The sequence below is a fragment of the Entelurus aequoreus genome, linkage group LG22 (assembly GCF_033978785.1).
Source record: "Entelurus aequoreus isolate RoL-2023_Sb linkage group LG22, RoL_Eaeq_v1.1, whole genome shotgun sequence".
NCBI classification, from domain to species: domain Eukaryota; kingdom Metazoa; phylum Chordata; class Actinopteri; order Syngnathiformes; family Syngnathidae; genus Entelurus; species Entelurus aequoreus.
In genome coordinates this window covers 4,263,958-4,283,957 of record NC_084752.1, presented here as the reverse complement: position 1 = coordinate 4,283,957, position 20,000 = coordinate 4,263,958, and the positions used below count along the sequence as shown (strand labels likewise).

Here is a 20,000-nt window from a genome sequence, read left to right as displayed (position 1 = left end):
CCCACCGCGACACCAAAAAGGGACAAGCGGTAGAAAATGGATGGATGGATATGTTAAAGGCCTACTGAAAGCCACTACTCGCAACCACGCAGTCTGATAGTTTATATGTCAATTAAGAAATCTTAACATTGCAACACATGCCAATACGGCCGGGTTAACTTATAAAGTGACATTTAAAATTTCCCGGGAAATATCCGGCTGAAACGTCGCGGTATGATGACGTATGCGCGTGACGAAGTCAGAGTAACGGAAGTTATGGTACCCCGTAGAATCCTACACAAAAAGCTCTGTTTTCATTTCATAATTCCACAGTATTCTGGACATCTTTTGCAATTTGTTTAATGAACAATGAAGGCTGCAAAGAAGACAGTTGTAGGTGGGATCGGTGTATTAGCAGCGGACTACAGCAACACAACCAGGAGGACTTTGTTGGAGAGCAGACGCGCTAGCCGCCGACCTCACCTTGACTTCCTACGTCTCCGGGCCGCCAAACGCATCGGGCGAAGTCCTTCGTTCTTCTGCCGATCGCTGGAACGCAGGTGAGCACGGGTGTTGATGAGCAGATGAGGGCTGGCTGGCGTAGGTGGAGAGCTAATGTTTTTAGCTTAGCTCTGTGCGGTCCGGTTGCTAAGTTAGCTTCAATGGCGTCGTTAGCATAGCATTGTTAACCTTCGCCAGCCTGGAAAGCATTAACCGTGTATTTACATGTCCACGGTTTAATAGTATTGTTGATTTTCTATCTATCCTTCCAGTCAGGGGTTTATTTTTTTTGTTTCTATCACGTTAGCTCGTAGCTAAAGCATTTCGCCGATGTATTGTCGTGGAGATAAAAGTCACTTTAAATGTCCATTTCGCGTTCTCGACTCTCATTTTCAAGAGGATATAGTATCCGAGGTGGTTTAAAATACAAATCCGTGATCCACAATAGAAAAAGGAGAGTGTGGAATCCAATGAGCCAGCTTGTACCTAAGTTACGGTCAGAGCGAAAAAAGGTACGTCCATCGCTGCCTCTCAAGTCCTTCACTGTAACGTTCCTCATCCACGAATCTTTCATCCTCGCTCAAATTAACGGGGTAATCGTCACTTTCTCGGTCCGAATCTCTCTCGCTCCATTGTAAACAACGGGGAATTGTGAGGAATACTAGCTCCTGTGACGTCACGCTACTTCCGCTACAGGCAAGGCTTTTTTTTTAATCAACGAGCAAAAGTTGCGAACTTTATCGTCGATTTTCTCTACTAAATCCTTTCAGCAAAAATATGGCAATATCGCGAAATGATCAAGTATGACACATAGAATGGATCTGCTATTCCCGTTTAAATTAAAAAAAATCATTTCAGTAGGCCTTTAAAAGCAGTGCGTAACAGTTTTTTTTTGATATGTCAAGAAGTTCCTACAGAGAGAATCGGCATGTAGAATATATGCAACGTTACTTGTTATAAAGTTTTACAAAGTGAAAAGTGCATTTAAAATAGTGATTCTCAATTATTTCCCCCCCCCCCAAAGGAAGAAGAAAACATTTTGTGCCCCCCCCCCCTCTCAGCTGTGACTAAAAATAGTATCACTTGTCTATGAAATTGTTATGTAAGTACACATCTGCATAACATTGTATACTTAATAACATTTAAAAACAGAAAAATATAGATCAACTTCCAAAAAAATAACTATTTTTTATTTTATTTTATTTTATTTTTTTAATAAATGTTTTTATTGAATTTGACAGGTATTACAATATACAATAGAACAGTAATCACATTTTCCCCTTTTTTTCCCCACCCACTTCCAAGAACAGCAACCCAACACATACCCCATACACCTCCCCCCACCCCCCCCAGGTCCTACATAAGTTAAAGGTACAGTCACAAATGGAAAATAATTAGTACATTACTTTCTTCTCAACATAGGCAGATAGTAAATATACACCCAGAATAAATGTAAATAAAAAATGAAAAAGGAAGCTGGCTTGTGAAAGGTAAACTTTTCATGTGTCCTATAGCGTCTTTAATTTAGCTATGTAGTCAACCACACCGCCCCAAACAGAATAAAACTTCCCAGGTGCCCCCCTAAAATTGAACTTTATTTTCTCCCGATCTAAATAAATCATAAGGTCTTTAAGCCATAAGGAGGCTTTGGGGCAAAATGGTGACTTCCACTCCAGCAAAATTCTTCTACGTGCTAATAAGGATGCAAAGGCGATACTATCCTGAAATTTTCTCCTTATTTGGGGATCTGATACCGTCCCAAAAATGGCCATTTCTGCACATGGTGTCAGGTTTAAATCCAATGCCTTAGCAAGGTGTTTGAAAATAGTTGTCCAATAGTCCAGCAAATGGGGACAAGACCAAAACATGTGCGTCATGTTTGCAGGTGACATGTGACATCTGTTACAAGTATCCGAGATATTGGGGTATATTTTCGAGAGTTTGGAATTAGTGAAATAGATACGGTGGACGACGTTAAAGGCCTACTGAAATGAAATTTTTTAAATTTAAACGGTAATAGCAGATCCATTCTATGTGTCATACTTGATCATTTCGCGATATTGCCATATTTTTGCTGAAAGGATTTAGTAGAGAAAATCGACGATAAAGTTCGCAACTTTTGCTCGCTGATAAAAAAAAGCCTTGAAGTAGCGTGATGTCACAGGAGCTAGTATTCCTCACAATTCCCCGTTGTTTACAATGGAGCGAGAGATTCGGAGCGACAAAGCGACGATTACCCCATTAATTTGAGCGAGGATGAAAGATTCGTAGATGAGGAACGTTACAGTGAAGGACTTGAGAGGCAGTGATGGACGTATCTTTTTTCGCTCTGACCGTAACTTAGGTACAAGCTGGCTCATTGGATTCCACACTCTCTCCTTTTTCTATTGTGGATCACGGATTTGTATTTTAAACCACCTCGGATACTATATCCTCTTGAAAATGAGAGTCTAGAATGCGAAATGGACATTTAAAGTGACTTTTATCCCCACGACAATACATCGGTGACACACTTAGCTACTGAGCTAACGTGATAGCATCGTTCTCAAACGCAGATAGAAACAAAATAAATAAATCCCTGACTGGAAGGATAGACAGAAGATGAACAATACTATTAAACCATGGACATGTAACTACACAGTTAAAAATTATCAGCCTGGTAAGGCTTAACAATGCTGTTGCTAACGACGCTAAGGCTAATTTAGCAACTTAGCAACCGGACCTCACAGAACTATGATAAAAACATTAGCGCTCCACCTCATCTTCCCATCAACAGCCGTGCTCACCTGCGTTCCAGCGATCAATGGCGCGACGAAGGACTTCATCCGTGGGTTTGGCGGCAAGCATCGGCTAGGCGTAGTAAGTAGTCCTTGTTGTGTTGCTGTAAGTATTGTACTTAGCCGCTAATACACCGATGGATCCCACCTACAAATTGCAAAAGATTCACCAACACAGATGTCCAGAATACTGTGGAATTTTGGCGAAGAAAACAAGAGGTTTCTGTATCGGGTCCGATGGGGTCCAACCACTTCCGTGGATTTTGTGACGTCACGCGCATAAATCATATCCAAAGGAGTTTTTCAACCGGAAGTGTGGCGGGAATTTTAAAATGTCACTTTATAAGTTAACCCGGCCGTATTGGCATGTGTTGCAATGTTAAGATTTCATCATTGATATATAAACTATCAGACTCTGTGGTCGCTAGTAGTGGCTTTCAGTAGGCCTTTACATTGTATTAAATTAAGCCTTGAACAGGATGTACTGTTGTTAATTCGGGTTAAGGCAGAATCCCAATCTCCATCATCTATAGATCTGCCAAGCTCTTCTTCCCAATTCCCTCTAATTTTATCAAGAGACGTTTTACTAAACTGGGATATTAAGATGTAGATTTTGGAGATTAGGCCTTTCTGATTTGTGGGAATATCTCAAATTGAGTCAATTAGCGAATTAGGTGGAGTATTAGGGAAAAAGAGACTATTTGATTGAACAAAATTACGAACCTGAAAGTATCGAAATAGGTGAGATTTTGGTAGGTCAAATTTTTTACACAGTTCACTGAAACTAGCGAAGACATCACCAATATATAAGTCCTTTAGCCTGCTAAGGCTTGACTGCTTCCATAGAGAAAAGGCTGCATCTGTGCTAGGAGGGAGCAAGAGGTGGTTATTATGAATAGGGCTGTGGTTGGATAAGCCCTGCAGGCCGAAAGTATTTCTATATTGAGACCAGATTCTAAGGGTAGAAATGACGATTGGACTACAAGTAAATTGGGATGGTCGATAAGGTAATTTTGATGTAAGTAGATCCAAGAGAGAGGTAGAACAGGAACTAGCTTCAGACTTACACCAGATTAATTCAGGTTCTTGGATCCAGAGAGTCACTTTGTGTATGTTAGCTGCCCAATAGTAGTAGTAGTATAACTTTATTGACATAATTTTTTACAATGTAACAGAAAATGTTTAAATTACATCAATTTGCCTGAAATTAAAAGAGTAAAGTACAATTAAGATTAAACTCCATGAATAATATTACTTTTTAAATTTATCAGCAACATTACCTCAGGAGCACAATATATAAAACACTTTACAAAACTACCTTCTTTTTTTTTTTAATCCAAAGTGACAAAGTCAGGATTAATGGCTACACGTTTTGTACTGCACAGCTTTTTGAAGCATGATACTGATGAAGCATATTCAGGCACCTCGCCCTGAAAAGAACCATTATAGGGGGTAAATGAACAATCGACAGTTCTTGAGTTTGACCACTAGATGTCAGTAAAAGAAAAGGGATCAACTCGCACCGAAGGACTAACGGCACTTTTTTGTTTTCTTTGGCTTTTTTTGCAACCGAAGAAGGCGCAGGCTAAGGAATGTTAAAAGAAAAGACGAATACAAACAGAATGTTATGAAATCTGTAAACTTGCGTTCAAAGTAATCGGCCAGATACTGTACATGCGACGCACTGGTTATCAAAGTAAAGTACACCCTAAAATGGGCCCTATTAATTACACTCTTCTTATTTTGTTGAAGAGGTTCATTTAGCCTACTAATGTGTATTTATAAGTGGTTGATTTATATAGGCTAGTAAGGTAAAGTTTTGTACCTGACAAGTAGGGATGTCCGATAATGGCTTTTTGCCGATATCCGATATGCCGATATTGTCCAACTCTTTAATTACCGATACCGATATCAACCGATACCGATATCAACCGATATATGCAGTCGTGGAATTAACACATTATTATGCCTAATTTGGACAACCAGCTATGGTGAAGATAAGGTACTTTTTAAAAAAATGAATCAAATAAAATAAGATAAATAAATTAAAAACATTTTCTTGAATAAAAAAGAAAGTAAAACAATATAAAAACAGTTACATAGAAACTAGTAATTAATGAAAATGAGTAACATTAACTGTTAAAGGTTAGTATTATTAGTGGAGCAGCAGCACGCACAATCATGTGTGCTTACGGACTGTATCCCTTGCAGACTGTATTGATATATATTGATATATAATGTAGGAAGCAGAATATTAATAACAGAAAGAAACAACCCTTTTGTGTGAATGAGTGTAAATGAGGGAGGGAGGTTTTTTGGGTTGGTGCACTAATTGTAAGTGTATCTTGTGTTTTTTATGTAAATTTAATTTTTAAAAAAACAACAACAAAAAACGATACTGATAAAAAAAAAATCGATACCGATAATTTCCGATATTACATTTTAACGCCATCGGCAGACCGATATTATCGGACATCTCTACTGACAAGTTTCGGCTATCTTTCTTCTGCAGCCTTCATCAGAGGTGTCACGTGATGTTAGCGTGACGTCACAAGGTATATTATATATATATATATATATATATATATATATATATATATACATATATATATATATATATATATCTGTCTGTCTGTCTGTCTGTCTGTCTGTCTGTCTGTCTGTCTTTGAAATACTTGACTTTCAGTGAATTCCAGCTATATATATGTATATATATATATTTATTTTATTTACATAGAAAAAAATAAATAAATACTTGAATTTCAGTGTTCCGTTGGCTATCCACTACATGGCAGTATTGTCCTGTTTAACTTCTCCGTTCATGATGAGTATATCATTTCGGCCACCGTGTTCAATGGAGAAGTCTGTTCTAAAAAAATGTACAGGCAACATACACCTTCCCCTTCAATGAACTGAAATTGTTGTGTCCATTTGTTTTGGAACTTGCAAGCGTATTTCTTCATCTTGCTCGTCGGTGACGTCGCCATGTGATGTCTGTAATTTCCTCGTTCTTCCGCTTCGTCTCCTTGTTGTGCGCGCAGTTGTGCACTCTAGTCTCTAAAAGCCGTAGATGTTATGACGTCGTTGGGCAGGCAAGCTGTTTATATTGTGGGAAAGCGGACGTGAGAACAGGCTGTCCCCACTCAGTCTCAGGTCCGCATTGAGCTGGAGGGGGCGTGGCCTCCAGCTCCGGCTGAATACCGGGAGTTTGTCGGGAGAAAATCTCTGCCGGGAGGTTGTCGGGAGAGGCGCTGAATACCGGGATTCTCCCGCTAAAAACGGGAGGGTTGGCAAGTATGGTATATTATATATATATATATATATATATATATACAGTATCGCGGGGGGTGCTGGAGCCTATCCCAGCTGCACATAGTCTTGATTTGTTTTGATAAAATAAAACAAGATTTATATATTTTTTTTACTATAGAGAAATATGTACTATACACAATTTCTCTTGAGGAATAATACAATTGAAGATGACTGTCCATAATTTAATCAATCTTATTGGAAAAACATAATTGGTTCCATTTGTATTATTATTATTATTACAGCGTTGCGGCAGGAGGGTTTGTTCAGGGTGAACGGCAACGTCCGCGCTGTGGAGGCCTTGAGACAGCGGCTGGAGAACGAAGAAGACGTGGACATGAGCGACTCGGACATATGCACGGTGGCCAGCTTGCTAAAGAAGTACTTAAGGGACTTGCCTCAGGGCCTCGTGGACTCTGCCGTCCAAAAGGAGCTGATACTTCACTATCAAGGTATTTACACTTTGCACTTTACACATAGAACTGAATAGGCCGTATTGTAACTCGGGCTGTCCAAGTCAATGCAGATAATGCTATTTTTTTTATTGACGTTTGTGTTCGTGCGTGTGTAAGTCCATTTTGTATAATATTATTAAACATTTGCATAAAGCAGGCAAATCGTCCAGTCCCATGTTGATAGTGTTAAAAACTTGAAAATAATCCAGGGTACACTTAATAAAGTTAAAAAACGTCAATCTGTTATTTATAAGTAAACTAAAGACAAAATACGATTAACGGCGATGGAACGAATGAATTTACTAATTGTAAGACCTAGGGGTGTAACGGTACGTGTATTTGTATTGAACCGTTTCGGTACGGGGGTTTCGGTTCGGTTCGGAGGTGTACCGAACGAGTTTCCACACGAACATATTAAGTAGCCGCCTCTGCTTCCTTCTGCCTCTGTTTCTGTCAGTCCTCTACACAGCACCTAGCATTGTCCCACCCACACAACCATCTGATTGGTTACAAACAGAGCGGTAACAGCCAATCAGCAGTGCGTATTCAGAGCGCATGTAGTCAGTGCTTAGCGTTTAGCAGGTAAGCATCAGGCAGCGGACTCTCCCCAAATTATGATAAACACCTCCCAGTCAACTACTAGTAACATCACTATGAGCCCGTTGACCTTCTAGAAATATAAACGGCAGTTCAGCTCGCTCGCAGTCCTGGCTTGAGGTGAAGGCTAATTAGCTTTTAGCGTAACGTTAGCTCATTTTGCGCTGTGTGTTACGGACAGCAAAGCCCTGTCTGTCTGTTATTTCACTTGACCTTTTTCTGTGTTGATTGAGCTGTGTTGAAGCAGCAAAAAATGACATTATGTTAAATGAAGAGTTTCTGTCTCTGATAGTTGATATAATAATGTAAGTGCATCATTAAGCCTACATGAACTCCATGGTGTTCAGGGATGAATAGTCTCTCCTATTGCTATTGTACTATTTTTTCAGCTATAGTGCCATGAATCATTAGTAATGCAGCAGCCTAGTTTTGAATGGCAGGGTCCCTGCTATCACATGTTGATACAAATATAACATTTACATAATAAAAATCAACTACAGGCTTCCCAAATGCTGTAATAAATTAAGCATGATGAGTTGACTTAAAACTGTTTAATGTTGCACTTTTTATATGTACAAGAAAAGTTTTGTCATTTTATTTAATCTGAGCAACAACTTGAGGCAGTTTAATGTTGATTAACGTGGGCAGAATTATTATAGTGTTCCCAATGTTAGAAGGATAAAGCCATTGTTTACACATTTGGTAAATAAATACCCAAACAATTTATATTTTGTTGTTTTCTTACTGTACCGAAAATGAACCGAACCGTGACCTCTAAACCGAGGTACGTACCGAACCGAAATTTTTGTGTACCGTTACACCCCTAGTTGATACTGTTAATAACTTGAACATAGGGATGCCGATAAATGCGTTAAAATGTAATATCGGAAATTATCGGTATCGGTTTTTTTATTATCTGTATCGTTGTTGTTTTTTTTTTGTTGTTTTTTATTAAATCAACATAAAAAACACAAGATACACTTACAATTAGTGCACCAACCCAAAAAACCTCCCTCCCCCCATTTCTTTCTGTTATCAATATTCTGGTTCCTACATTATATATCAATATATATCAATACAGTCTGCAAGGGATACAGTCCGTAAGCACACATGATTGTGCGTGCTGCTGCTCCACTAATAGTACTAACCTTTAACAGTTAATTTGACTCATTTTCATTCATTACTAGTTTCTATGTAACTGTTTTTATATTGTTTTACTTTCTTTTTTATTCAAGAAAATGTTTTCAATTTAGTTATCTTATTTTATTTTATTTTTTTAAAAAGTACCTTATCTTCACCATACATGGTTGTCCAAATTAGGCATAATAATGTGTTAATTCCACGACTGCATATCGGTATCGGTTGATATCGGTATCTGTAATTAAAGAGTTGGACAATATCGGAATATCGGATATCGGCAAAAAGCCATTATCGGACATCCCTACTTGAACACACAAAGTTAAAAAACTTCAATCTGTTATTTATAAGTAAACCTACAGACAAAACTCGATTAATAGCGATGAAATGAATGAACTTACTAATTGTAAGACCCCAAAGCAAGCACCCGTCCCACTTTTAGTACACACAAACACGCAGACGCACGTGCGTCATAGTGTGTAGTGATTAGAAGCTATATGTGTTTATCCAACTCTGACCCCATTATGTTTTCCCCCGGTAATAGTATCAACATATTTGTAGGCTCTTTGCGGCGCAAATACCTGCATACTTCAGGAAGGAAGGAGCCTTCCGTGCCAGCCGGAGACAGACCGGGGAACTTCAGTCGCGCATAGGATTTTATTGATGTTTTTGTCAGCTTTTATTGCGCCTTTTTACCAGGCTGTTTTTTTTTTTTTTCAAACCCAATATAGATAAAAGAACATAGGTTACATTATTACCGTATTTTCCGGACCGTAGGGCGCACCGGATTATAAGGCGCACTGCCGATGAGTTGGTCTAGTCGGGTCTATTTTCATACAAAAGGCGCACCGGATTATGTATTTTTGTAAATACAAAACACTTCCTTGTGGTCTACATAACATGTAATGGTGGTGCTTTGGTCAAAATGTTGCATAAATGTGACCTGTGCTGGCAAAATGAGTCACAATGAGGACATTTTAAAAACGGAGTTATTGTTATTTCCACATTCTCCATCTAAAGACCTTCAAAATGATATATGGTTTGTTGGAATCGGACAGAAAATCAATCAATGTTTATTTATATAGCCCTAAATCACAAGTGTCTCAAAGGGCTGTACAAGCCACAACGACATCCTCGGTACAGAGCCCACATACGGGCAAGGAAAACTCACCCCAGTGGGACGTCAATGTGAATGACTATGAGAAACCTTGGAGAGGACCGCATATGTGGGTAACCCCCCCCCCTCTAGGGGAGACCGAAAGCAATGGGTGTCGAGTGACCGAATGACCGAGTTACATCCGATTGAAGTCGACCAAGTTTGAGGGTCCGTTTTGAGAAAAACCAGCTTAAAGTTTACTGTTCCAGAACAGATTGTTGCAAAACAAAACTCCATAGCAACCATACCTTAAAAGTCCTTGTAGCAACACCAAAATTGGTACAATTAAAGTCAAATCCCATGTCTAAAGGAAAAATATATATTCAACTCTATTGAAAACGGTTATGTACAAAAATGTCAACACTGTTATCTCACAGTTTTTTATTTGTTTTATTTTATTTTATTTTATTTTTTTATAATGTCCTGCCCAGCTTCTCGGGCAAATCATATAGCAGATGTAGATGCCCATATCGGCTGTTCAGATTTACTTTACAAAAGAGAAGTGTAGGATACTTCTCTTGTTGCCTTACTTGTATTTTGACTTTATTAAATGTATTTATATTATCATTTGGTGCAGCCGGGCCGGAGCAGGAGGGGATAGAAAGAGAAAAAAAGGAAGACGTGGGGGGGAATTGTGGGGACAAGAGGGGGATTAGACAGAGAGACAAAAACAACAACAGCAAACACAACAACAACAACAACAGAGCAACATTAGCAAATACGACATGTACAAATATGATGGTAAAAGTAATAGCAAATAAGCAGTTAGCGAAAATTAAATAAAAAAAATACAGAAATGACAATGAGCATTATTACACTAAAAATGGAGCAATATGAATACCAATAGAAATAGTGCTATTGATAATAAACAATACCAGTACTTTACCTTTATTATCAACAATACAATTGTTCAAATGCAACAATACATATACGTAATGATAACTTGAGATACGAAAGAATGCAGAAAAATGGTCACAGTTTTTTGGTTCACTGGTCAGTTTGTCAGCTGTTTCAGCTGTCCGTAATATTCCTGACCAGCAGCACTAAGAAGATTCGTCGACTGCAGTGAATTTAGCGCACTTGCAACCGCATGTGTACCCTCTCCACCTTCTAAATCCATTACGGAATGTAAAACGGTCCAACTTATCCACAAAAATAATAATTAAATGTTCGAAAATCACCTTTTTTCACCAAATATTCCGCTCGAATGACTGTGTTGTTTTTCATCAGGGCGCTGCCATGATACCACAATGCACCGCGCGGGGTGATTCAACCAATGAGGGTACGCCTCACAGCGACCGGTGTTCCAGTTAGCAACAAGCCGGGTTTGTTTACGTCGGGACAGGTTTAAAAACTCGAATTGTATTGGTTCAGAATGGCGTCATCGGGAATTCCGTGCTCATTTTTAGAAAGTAGGTCAACTTGGCGTCACAATGATAGCAAATATGGCTAGGGGGGATTTCCCCTTATTGCCGCGAGTGAGCGTTGAAAACACTGGATTTTCTCAAGGAATTTTAACACAAAACCGTACAAAACCTTCAAATAAAGGTGATTTAAGATGTTTTCTTGCTATTTCGATGATTGGGATCGCTAGTTTGTGGCTTTATGGACTCATTTTTGACCAAGATACATTTTTTTCACTTATTTGCCTGTAGGTCAAAATTAGCCTGTGCGTATTCCGACTCATTTTGCCAGCACGGGTCACAAATGATGTTTTACTTCAAGCCGCTTTCTGACAGTCGCTTCCAGATGCGCCGTTTTGTGGGCGGGTCTTATTTACGTGGCTCACCTTCGGCAGCGTCTTCTCCCCGTCATCTTTGCTGTAGCGGTGTAGCGTGCAAGGACGGGGGTGGAAGAAGTGTCAAAAGATGGAGCTATCTGTTTTAATGACATTCAGACTTTACTTCCATCAATAACGGAGCAGCATCTCCTCAGCCGTGACTCACTAGTGCAACAACAACGCCCGAAATGTGTCCCGTGAAAAAGTGTCCGACCGGAACTCTCTAATAACTAAAGTTCCTTGGGTGAATAATGTAAACTCACTACACCGGTATGTTTTAGCGTTTTAATGGCGAGTTTACTGACAGATATAAGTAAGAACTTTACACTACTTTATATTAGAAATGGCAACAGAGGAGGATGAATGTCACATAACAAGAAGATAGAGAAAAATAAGAAGCTTATTGACTACGGTGTCGCCACAGACTACAAAGGCTGAAGCGCGCACATTTTCAGGGCTCATGCAGATCCAAAATACAGATCAGCAGGTACCAGAAGGTAAGAAAAGTTGCTTTTGCATAATATTGCGAAACAAAACGCCAGATAATGTCTTACCTTATATACACACCATAATAATACTCGTATGTTGAAGCACAGTACAATCCATCAAGTGGTGTGGCTTCATAGCTTACCAAAGTCCTACTAAAACATTTTGATAGATTTTTGAGCGCCGTGTGTAATGTTCTATATTTTCAATGGAACATATGAAATGTTGGTGTTGTTTACTTGAGTCATATTGCAGTCTACATGTATCTCTTATGTGTGACTGCCATCATATTGCAGTCTACACTAGGAATGAAATTATCGAGTTCGAGCCCATTATCGAATCCTCTTATCGAACCGATTCCTTATCGATTCTCTTATCGAATCCAGGTTGTTGTATATGGAAAAAAACACAATATTTGGTTTAACAAAAGCTCACTTTTATTTTGTAAGAAAAAAATAAAATAAATAAATAAATATTGACTGTTACCCCCCCTAAAAAAATTTTTTTTTAAATTAAAATATTGACTGTTGTTACCCAAAGTATATTAAGTGGGATTTTTCAGAAAAACAAATATATACAGTAACACAAAAACAACCTGTCTCTGTGATCAGTATAGGTGTATAAATAATAATATAGTGTTAAATAAATTCAGTCCCTTGGGCACAAAACTGAAAATAATACAGCTCTCCAAAAAGTGCACTTCTGCTGCTATTGGAACATACTAACTACACACACTATGACACTAAGAACACCACAGTCATCAATCAACAATTCTTCCCCCCTTACATGAGAGCGAAGCCTGGCAATAATTGCATAATGCCTGTTCTACCCTCACTATACGTGTTGAGGTTATACAGCTTGGCAGACAGCTAACAAACAATTCAAAGCAGATTAATCCATGTAGGCTCTTTATTGTTGTTGATCTTGCTTTGTCTTTTCCTATCTTTACTTTTGTCTTGCACTGGACTGTTTTTTGTTTTTTTAAAACTGAAATACACACAATGACAAATGTATAAGCTATGTGATTCAATTAACATACTGAAATGTAATACATAATATGTAAATATTAGCTTCACACAAATATACAGTACTATCATCAAACAAATACTTCTGAGTGTAGAAACTATTTCGATGGTGGAAATACACGACTGGCAGCTATTTTAAGTCCTCAAAACATCAATTGAAACAGTGCACAAAAATCGTTTTTCAATAAACATCTGAGTATCAAACTTAAACACTTTCCACCTTAATATTGAGTCACATAAACAAGTTAAACCGTTTACTTACAGACTTATCTTTTCCAAGGCTTGTAAGAGCTAACACAACTTGTCTACTTCTCAATTGTCTCAACCCGGAAGTGCCCAAACTAATGACGCGTAGTATTTTCATATCGCCACAAGGTGTCAGTAAGAGTCTACAATCAAATGGGCATAACGTTGCAGGTCCCACAGGGCATTTCCTGTATGTGGGAAGGGATTCGTTCCCAGGGATTCGAATAAAGAACCAACTCTTTTTCTTTACTATAGTGGCCTCGATAACGGGAATCGGTTCTCAAAAAGGGATTCGAGTCCATGGAATTGGTTCTTTTCTTATCGAACAACCGGGAGAACCGATTTCGAACATCATCCCTAGTCTACCCGTATCTCTTATGTGTGACTGCCATCTACTGGTCACACTTATAATTTCACCATGTACCGAATAAAGAGAGAAAATGAAACTCTTTTAAGTGCGCCTTATAGTCCGAAAAAATACGGTATATGAAAATATCAGCCCATTTTTCAAAGCTGGTAACTCGGGTTTTGTTTACACTGCGGGTCAATTCCGATTTTTTTTTGCCCATTTGTGACCTGTATCAGATTTTTTTATATCAACAAAATGGCAGCCACATTTGAAGTAGCGGGCCACATGAAACAAAGTGGCGGGCCACATCTGGTCCCTGGCCCTTGATTTTGACTATCTGATGGGACACTTTTGACAAAAATGAGTTGTAGATGCTGCCACCCTAGTGGATGTGAGTCACATAAACAAGTTAAACCGTTTACTTACAGACTTATCTTTTCCAAGGCTTGTAAGAGCTAACACAACTTGTCTACTTCTCAATTGTCTCAACCCGGAAGTGCCCAAACTAATGACGTGTAGTATTTTCATATCGCCACAAGGTGTCAGTAAGAGTCTACAATCAAATGGGCATAACATTGCAGGTCCCACAGGGCATTTCCTGTACGTGGGAAGGGATTCGTTCCCAGGGATTCGAATAAAGAACCAACTCTTTTTCTTTACTATAGTGGCCTCGATAACGGGAATCGGTTCTCAAAAAGGGATTTGAGTCCATGGAATCGGTTCTTTTCTTATCGAACAACCGGGAGAACCGATTTCGAACATCATCCCTAGTCTACCCGTATCTCTTATGTGTGACTGCCATCTACTGGTCACACTTATAATTTCACCATGTACCGAATAAAGAGAGAAAATGAAACTCTTTTAAGTGCGCCTTATAGTCCGAAAAAATACGGTATATGAAAATATCAGCCCATTTTTCAAAGCTGGTAACTCGGGTTTTGTTTACACTGCGGGTCAATTCCGATTTTTTTTTGCCCATTTGTGACCTGTATCAGATTTTTTTATATCAACAAAATGGCAGCCACATTTGAAGTAGCGGGCCACATGAAACATCTGGTCCCTGGCCCTTGATTTTGACTATCTGATGGGACACTTTAGACAAAAATGAGTTGTAGATGCTGCCACCCTAGTGGATGTGGGGCCCCTACCCCAAGTACTCACGCTATAAGCACCCAGCGGCTCCGAAAGCATCAGTTGCTCAAAATGAAGACACACCCGGAGATCCCACGATAGCTTAACCGTGTGTTGTTTTTGCGCGTGTGTCTGTAGAATGCGGCGACGACGGCTCCTGCTCAGACCTGAGGGACCTGCTGAAGCAGCTTCCAGATGTCCACCACAGCCTGCTGCGTTACTTGTGTCACTTCCTCACAAAGGTGGAGAGCAACCACAAGGAGAACCGCATGACCGCACACAACCTGGCCACTGTGTTTGGGCCCAGCGTCTTCCAGTGAGTGTCCGCCTCAGCCAAGGCTTATTATCCATTATTATGATGCGCAGTGCTGTTTTTAAATGACCCTAAGTCTTGAACTATACAAAGTATTTCAATTAGGGATGTCCGATAATGGCTTTTTGCCGATATCCGATATTCCGATATTGTCCAACTCTTTAATTACAGATACCGATATCAACCGATATATACAGTCGTGGAATTAACACATTATTATGCCTAATTTGGACAACCAGGTATGGTGAAGATAAGGTACTTTTTTTAAAAAATTATAAAATAAAATAAGATAAATTAAAAACATTTTCTTGAATAAAAAAGAAAGTAAAACAATATAAAAACAGTTACATAGAAACTAGTAATTAATGAAAATGAGTCAAATTAAGTGTTAAAGGTTAGTACTATTAGTGGACCAGCAGCACGCACAATCATGTGTGCTTACGGACTGTATCCCTTGCAGACTGTATTGATATATATTGATAAATAATGTAGGAACCAGAATATTAATAACAGAAAGAAACAACCATTTTGTGTGAATGAGGAGGGAGGTTTTTTGGGTTGGTGCATTAATTGTAAGTGTATCTTGTGTTTTTTATGTTGATTTAATTAAAAAAAACAAAAAAAAACAAAAAACGATACCGATAATAAAAAAAACGATACCGATAATTTCCGATATTACATTTTAACGCATTTATCGGACGATAATATCGGCAGGCCGATATTATCGGACGTCCCTAATTTCAATGTTTGAAATCTGCGCTTTTGAGTGTTATAGGAGTTATTAGGGTAATCTACGTCACAGCAGCTCAGACACGGAACAAAGCAGAGTGGGCGGGGTTTGTTTTCAGAGCAGCCAGCCCCAAAAGCATGTGTCAGAAACAGATAGGAAGCAAATTTTTGCAACAAATGTCTGCATAAAAGTACCGTAATAATATATCACATTGTAGGTGTTTATTACACTTTGCATTCATATTTCGCTGTTTGTTACATTTTTGTTGTGTTTTGCTTAGGGGTGTAACGGTACGTGTATTTGTATTGAACCGTTTCGGTACGGGGGTTCCGGTTCGGTCCGGAGGTGTACCGAACGAGTTTCCACACAGACATATTAAGTAGCGTAACGCACGTTGTGTAAACAATGCACACCGAGGCACAACACACGGCATGCTAGCAGCTAACGGGCTAGGATAGACTGACCATACGTCCTCTTTTCACCGGACATGTCCTCTTTTGCAGAGTTTCTTAAATGCCTCAAATGTCCGGCATTTTGAGTTAGGGTTGCGTGTATTTTCAATGTACGTTCAGGGTTAAGAAGGGGTTAAAAACAAAACAAATTGTGCGCGCAGCAGCATTGGTGAGGGAGGGGCAGAGACAGAGAGAGAGAGAGAGTTATGATAAACGTGCATGCGTCGCCAGGCTCTGCTTTTTATCCATAGATTTATCACATTTAATTTTTTATTATCTGTAGTAGGGGTGTCAAAAGTGTGCCCCGGAGGCCATTTGCGGCCCACAGCTAATGTTTTAAAGGCCCACGGCACATTCTAAAAATACTAATTAAAATAAACAAAAACATAACAAAAGTGAAATAAAAAAGCTTAAAGGTTAAATGTAATTTAGAAAAAGTTGCAATGTTGACTAATAAAACAAAGCATTTGAATTTTAATCATAATAAGTTTGAAGAAATATTTCACAAATATTCTTCGTCGAAAAAACAGAAGCTAAAATGAAGAATTAAATTAAAATGTATTTATTATTCTTTACAATAAAAACATTTTTTTTACTTGAACATTGATTTAAATTGTCAGGAAAGAAGAGGAAGGAATTTAAAAGGTAAAAAGGTATATGTGTTTTAAAAATCCTAAAATCATTTTTAAGGTTGTATTTTTTCTCTAAAATTGTCTTTCTGAAAGTTATAAGAAGCAAAGTAAAAAAAAATGAATGAATTAATTTAAACAAGTGAAGACCAAGTCTTTAAAATATTTTCTTGGATATTCAAATTCTATTTGAGTTTTGTCTCTTTTAGAATTAAAAATGTCGGGCAAAGCGAGACCAGCTTGCTAGTAAATAAATACAATTTAAAAAATAGAGGAAGCTCACTGGTAAGTGCTGCTATTTGAGCTATTTTTAGAACAGGCCAGCGGGCTACTCATCTGGTCCTTACGGGCTACCTGGTGCCCGCGGGCACCGCGTTGGTGACCCCTGCCCTAAATCATACTTGATGATATTGTTTTTACATTATCACTGCTTAGTGCAGGCCTGGGCAATTATTTTGACTCGGGGGGCCAAATTTAGAGGAAAAAAAATGTGTCTGGGGGCCGGTATATCTATTTTTAGGAAAACTAATACAAAACCTCACAATAAAGTCTGATTGAATGCTAAAAATGTTATGACAGACCGCCTTAAAAACGGAATGGAATTTTATTTTTTTCTATGAACGATAAAACCCTGAATATTGAGAACATATGAACGTCACACCCCCTTTCAATCCACATATTTTACAATCAAGCCAAATGTAACAAAAATGCAACAAACACAGCGAAATATGAACGTGAAGGGTACAAAAAACAAAAAACATCTACAATCTGATATATTTTATACATCACTAAGCTTTAGAACTTTCTTGTAAAAATCTCCTTCCGCGTTTGTCCTTGACACCCACATTTCAGGCTCTGGACACACTCTGTGGAAACGCTCCCCACCCACACTGCTTGGTACCTCGTCTGAGCTGCTGTGACGTAGATTACCATAGTAACTAGTAGGGGTGATGTTCGAAACCGATTCTCCCGGTTGTTCAATAAGAAAAGAACCGATTCCATGGACTCGAATCCCTTTTTGAGAACCGGTTCCCGTTATCGAGGCCACTATAGTAAAGAAAAAGAGTTGGTTCCTTATTCGAATCCCTGGGAACGAATCCCAAATGGGCAATGTTATGCCCATTTGATTGTAGACTCTTACTGACACCTTGTGGCGATATGAAAATACTACGCGTCAATAGTTTGGGCACTTCCGGGTTGACGACGTCAGTTAAGTTCATGAGACAATTGAGAAGTAGACAAGTTGTGTTAGCTCTTACAAGCCTTGGAAAAGATAAGTCTGTAAGTAAACTGTTTAACTTGTTTATGTAACTCAATATTAAGGTGGAAAGTGGTTACATTTGATACTAAGATGTTTATTGAAAAACGATTTTTGTGCACTGTTTCAATGGATGTTTTGAGGACTTAAAATGGCTGCCAGTCGGATATTTCCACCATCGAAATAGTTTCAACACTCAGAAGTATTTGTTTGATGATAGTACTGTATATTTCTGTGAAGCTAATGTTTACATATTGTGTATTACATTTCAGTATGTTAATTGAATCACATAGCTTATACATTTGTCATTGTGTGTATTTCAGTTTTAAAAAAAAACCAGTGCAAGACAAAAGTAAAGATAGGAAAAGACAAAGCAAGATCAACAACAATAAAGAGCCTAAATGGATTAATCTGCTTTGGAACTTTATTAGACGTCTTGGATTGTTTGTTAGCTGCCTGCCTGTGTGTGTAGTTAGTATGTTCCAATAGCAGCAGAAGTGCACTTTTTGGAGAGCTGTATTATTTTCAGTTTTGTGCCCAAGGGACTGATTTTATTTAACACTATATTATTATTTATACACCTATAGTGATCACAGAGACAGGTTGTTCTTGTGTTACTGTGTATATTTGTTTTTCTGAAAAATCCCACTTAATATACTTTAGGTAACAACAGTCAATATTTATTTTTCTTTTTTTAGGGGGGGTAACAGTCAATATTTATTTAACTATTTTATTTTATTTTTTTCTTGTAAAATAAAAGTGAGCTTTTGTTAAACTAAATATTGTTTTTTTCCATATACAACAACCTATCTGGATTCGATAAGGAATCGGTTCGATAAGAGTATTCAATAATGGGCTCGAACTCGATAATTTCTTATCAAACATCATCCCTAGTAACTAGTAGGGTTGTACGGTATACGGGTATTAGTATAGTACCGCAATACTAATGAATCATATTCGGTACCATACCGCCGCTGAAAAGTACCGGTCCGCCACACCCTAAAAATTTTTTTTTAAATAAAACCAATAATGCAATATTTTCTGGTCCCCTTTATTTAGAAAAGTACCGAAAAGTATCGAAATAATATTGGTATCGGAACAACACTAGTCACTAAAATATCATGCAAAAGCGCAGATTCCAAGCATTGAAATACTTAGTATAGTTGAAGACTTACGGTCATTAGAAAACATGACTGCACATCATAATGGCAGATACACTACATCTAAAAAAATTATTTTGGAATGTCCAGCGGGCCAGATTGAAAAGCTTAACGGGCCGCATGTGGCCCTCGGGCCTGAATTTGCCCAGGTCTGGCTTAGGGCTTACTCCCCATTTGAGGTATCAACACACTCCAACCATATTGATACACAAAAACATCATGTTTGGGAGTCTGACGTTATTTTATGAATGTTAAAGTTGCAGCAACAAACAAGGGTGACACACAATACCAGCAGGGCGTGTCCTCGCTCAATGAACACATGAATAAATAATGATGTGAGCGCTGGCCTATTTATTAGAATCCTACTCGGGTTTCCCTCCGCATGCTCCACTAATAAACTCTGCGGGACAATCTTTCATTTTGTTCAAACTAGAGATGTCCGTTAAAATGTAATATCGGAAATTATCGGTATCGGTTTTTTTATTATCAGTATCGGCTTTTTTTTATTTTTTTTTTATTTTTTTATTAAA

At 38.3% G+C, this 20,000-nt stretch overlaps 1 protein-coding gene across 6 annotated transcripts in view; it reads left to right on the top strand.

Annotated features, from left to right (window-relative positions):
• The window catches only part of fam13a (family with sequence similarity 13 member A), a 183,306-nt gene that overhangs the window by 19,652 nt on the left and 143,654 nt on the right, over positions 1 to 20,000 (top strand). For 5 of the 6 annotated variants that reach the window (XM_062032615.1, XM_062032614.1, XM_062032613.1 and 2 more), the window contains exons 3-4: positions 6,812 to 7,018; positions 15,067 to 15,244. In XM_062032615.1, the coding sequence (XP_061888599.1) occupies positions 6,812 to 7,018; positions 15,067 to 15,244 (385 nt within the window). The remainder of the gene's footprint in view (positions 1 to 6,811; positions 7,019 to 15,066; positions 15,245 to 20,000) is intronic. The other variant, XM_062032617.1, reaches the window with a different exon arrangement.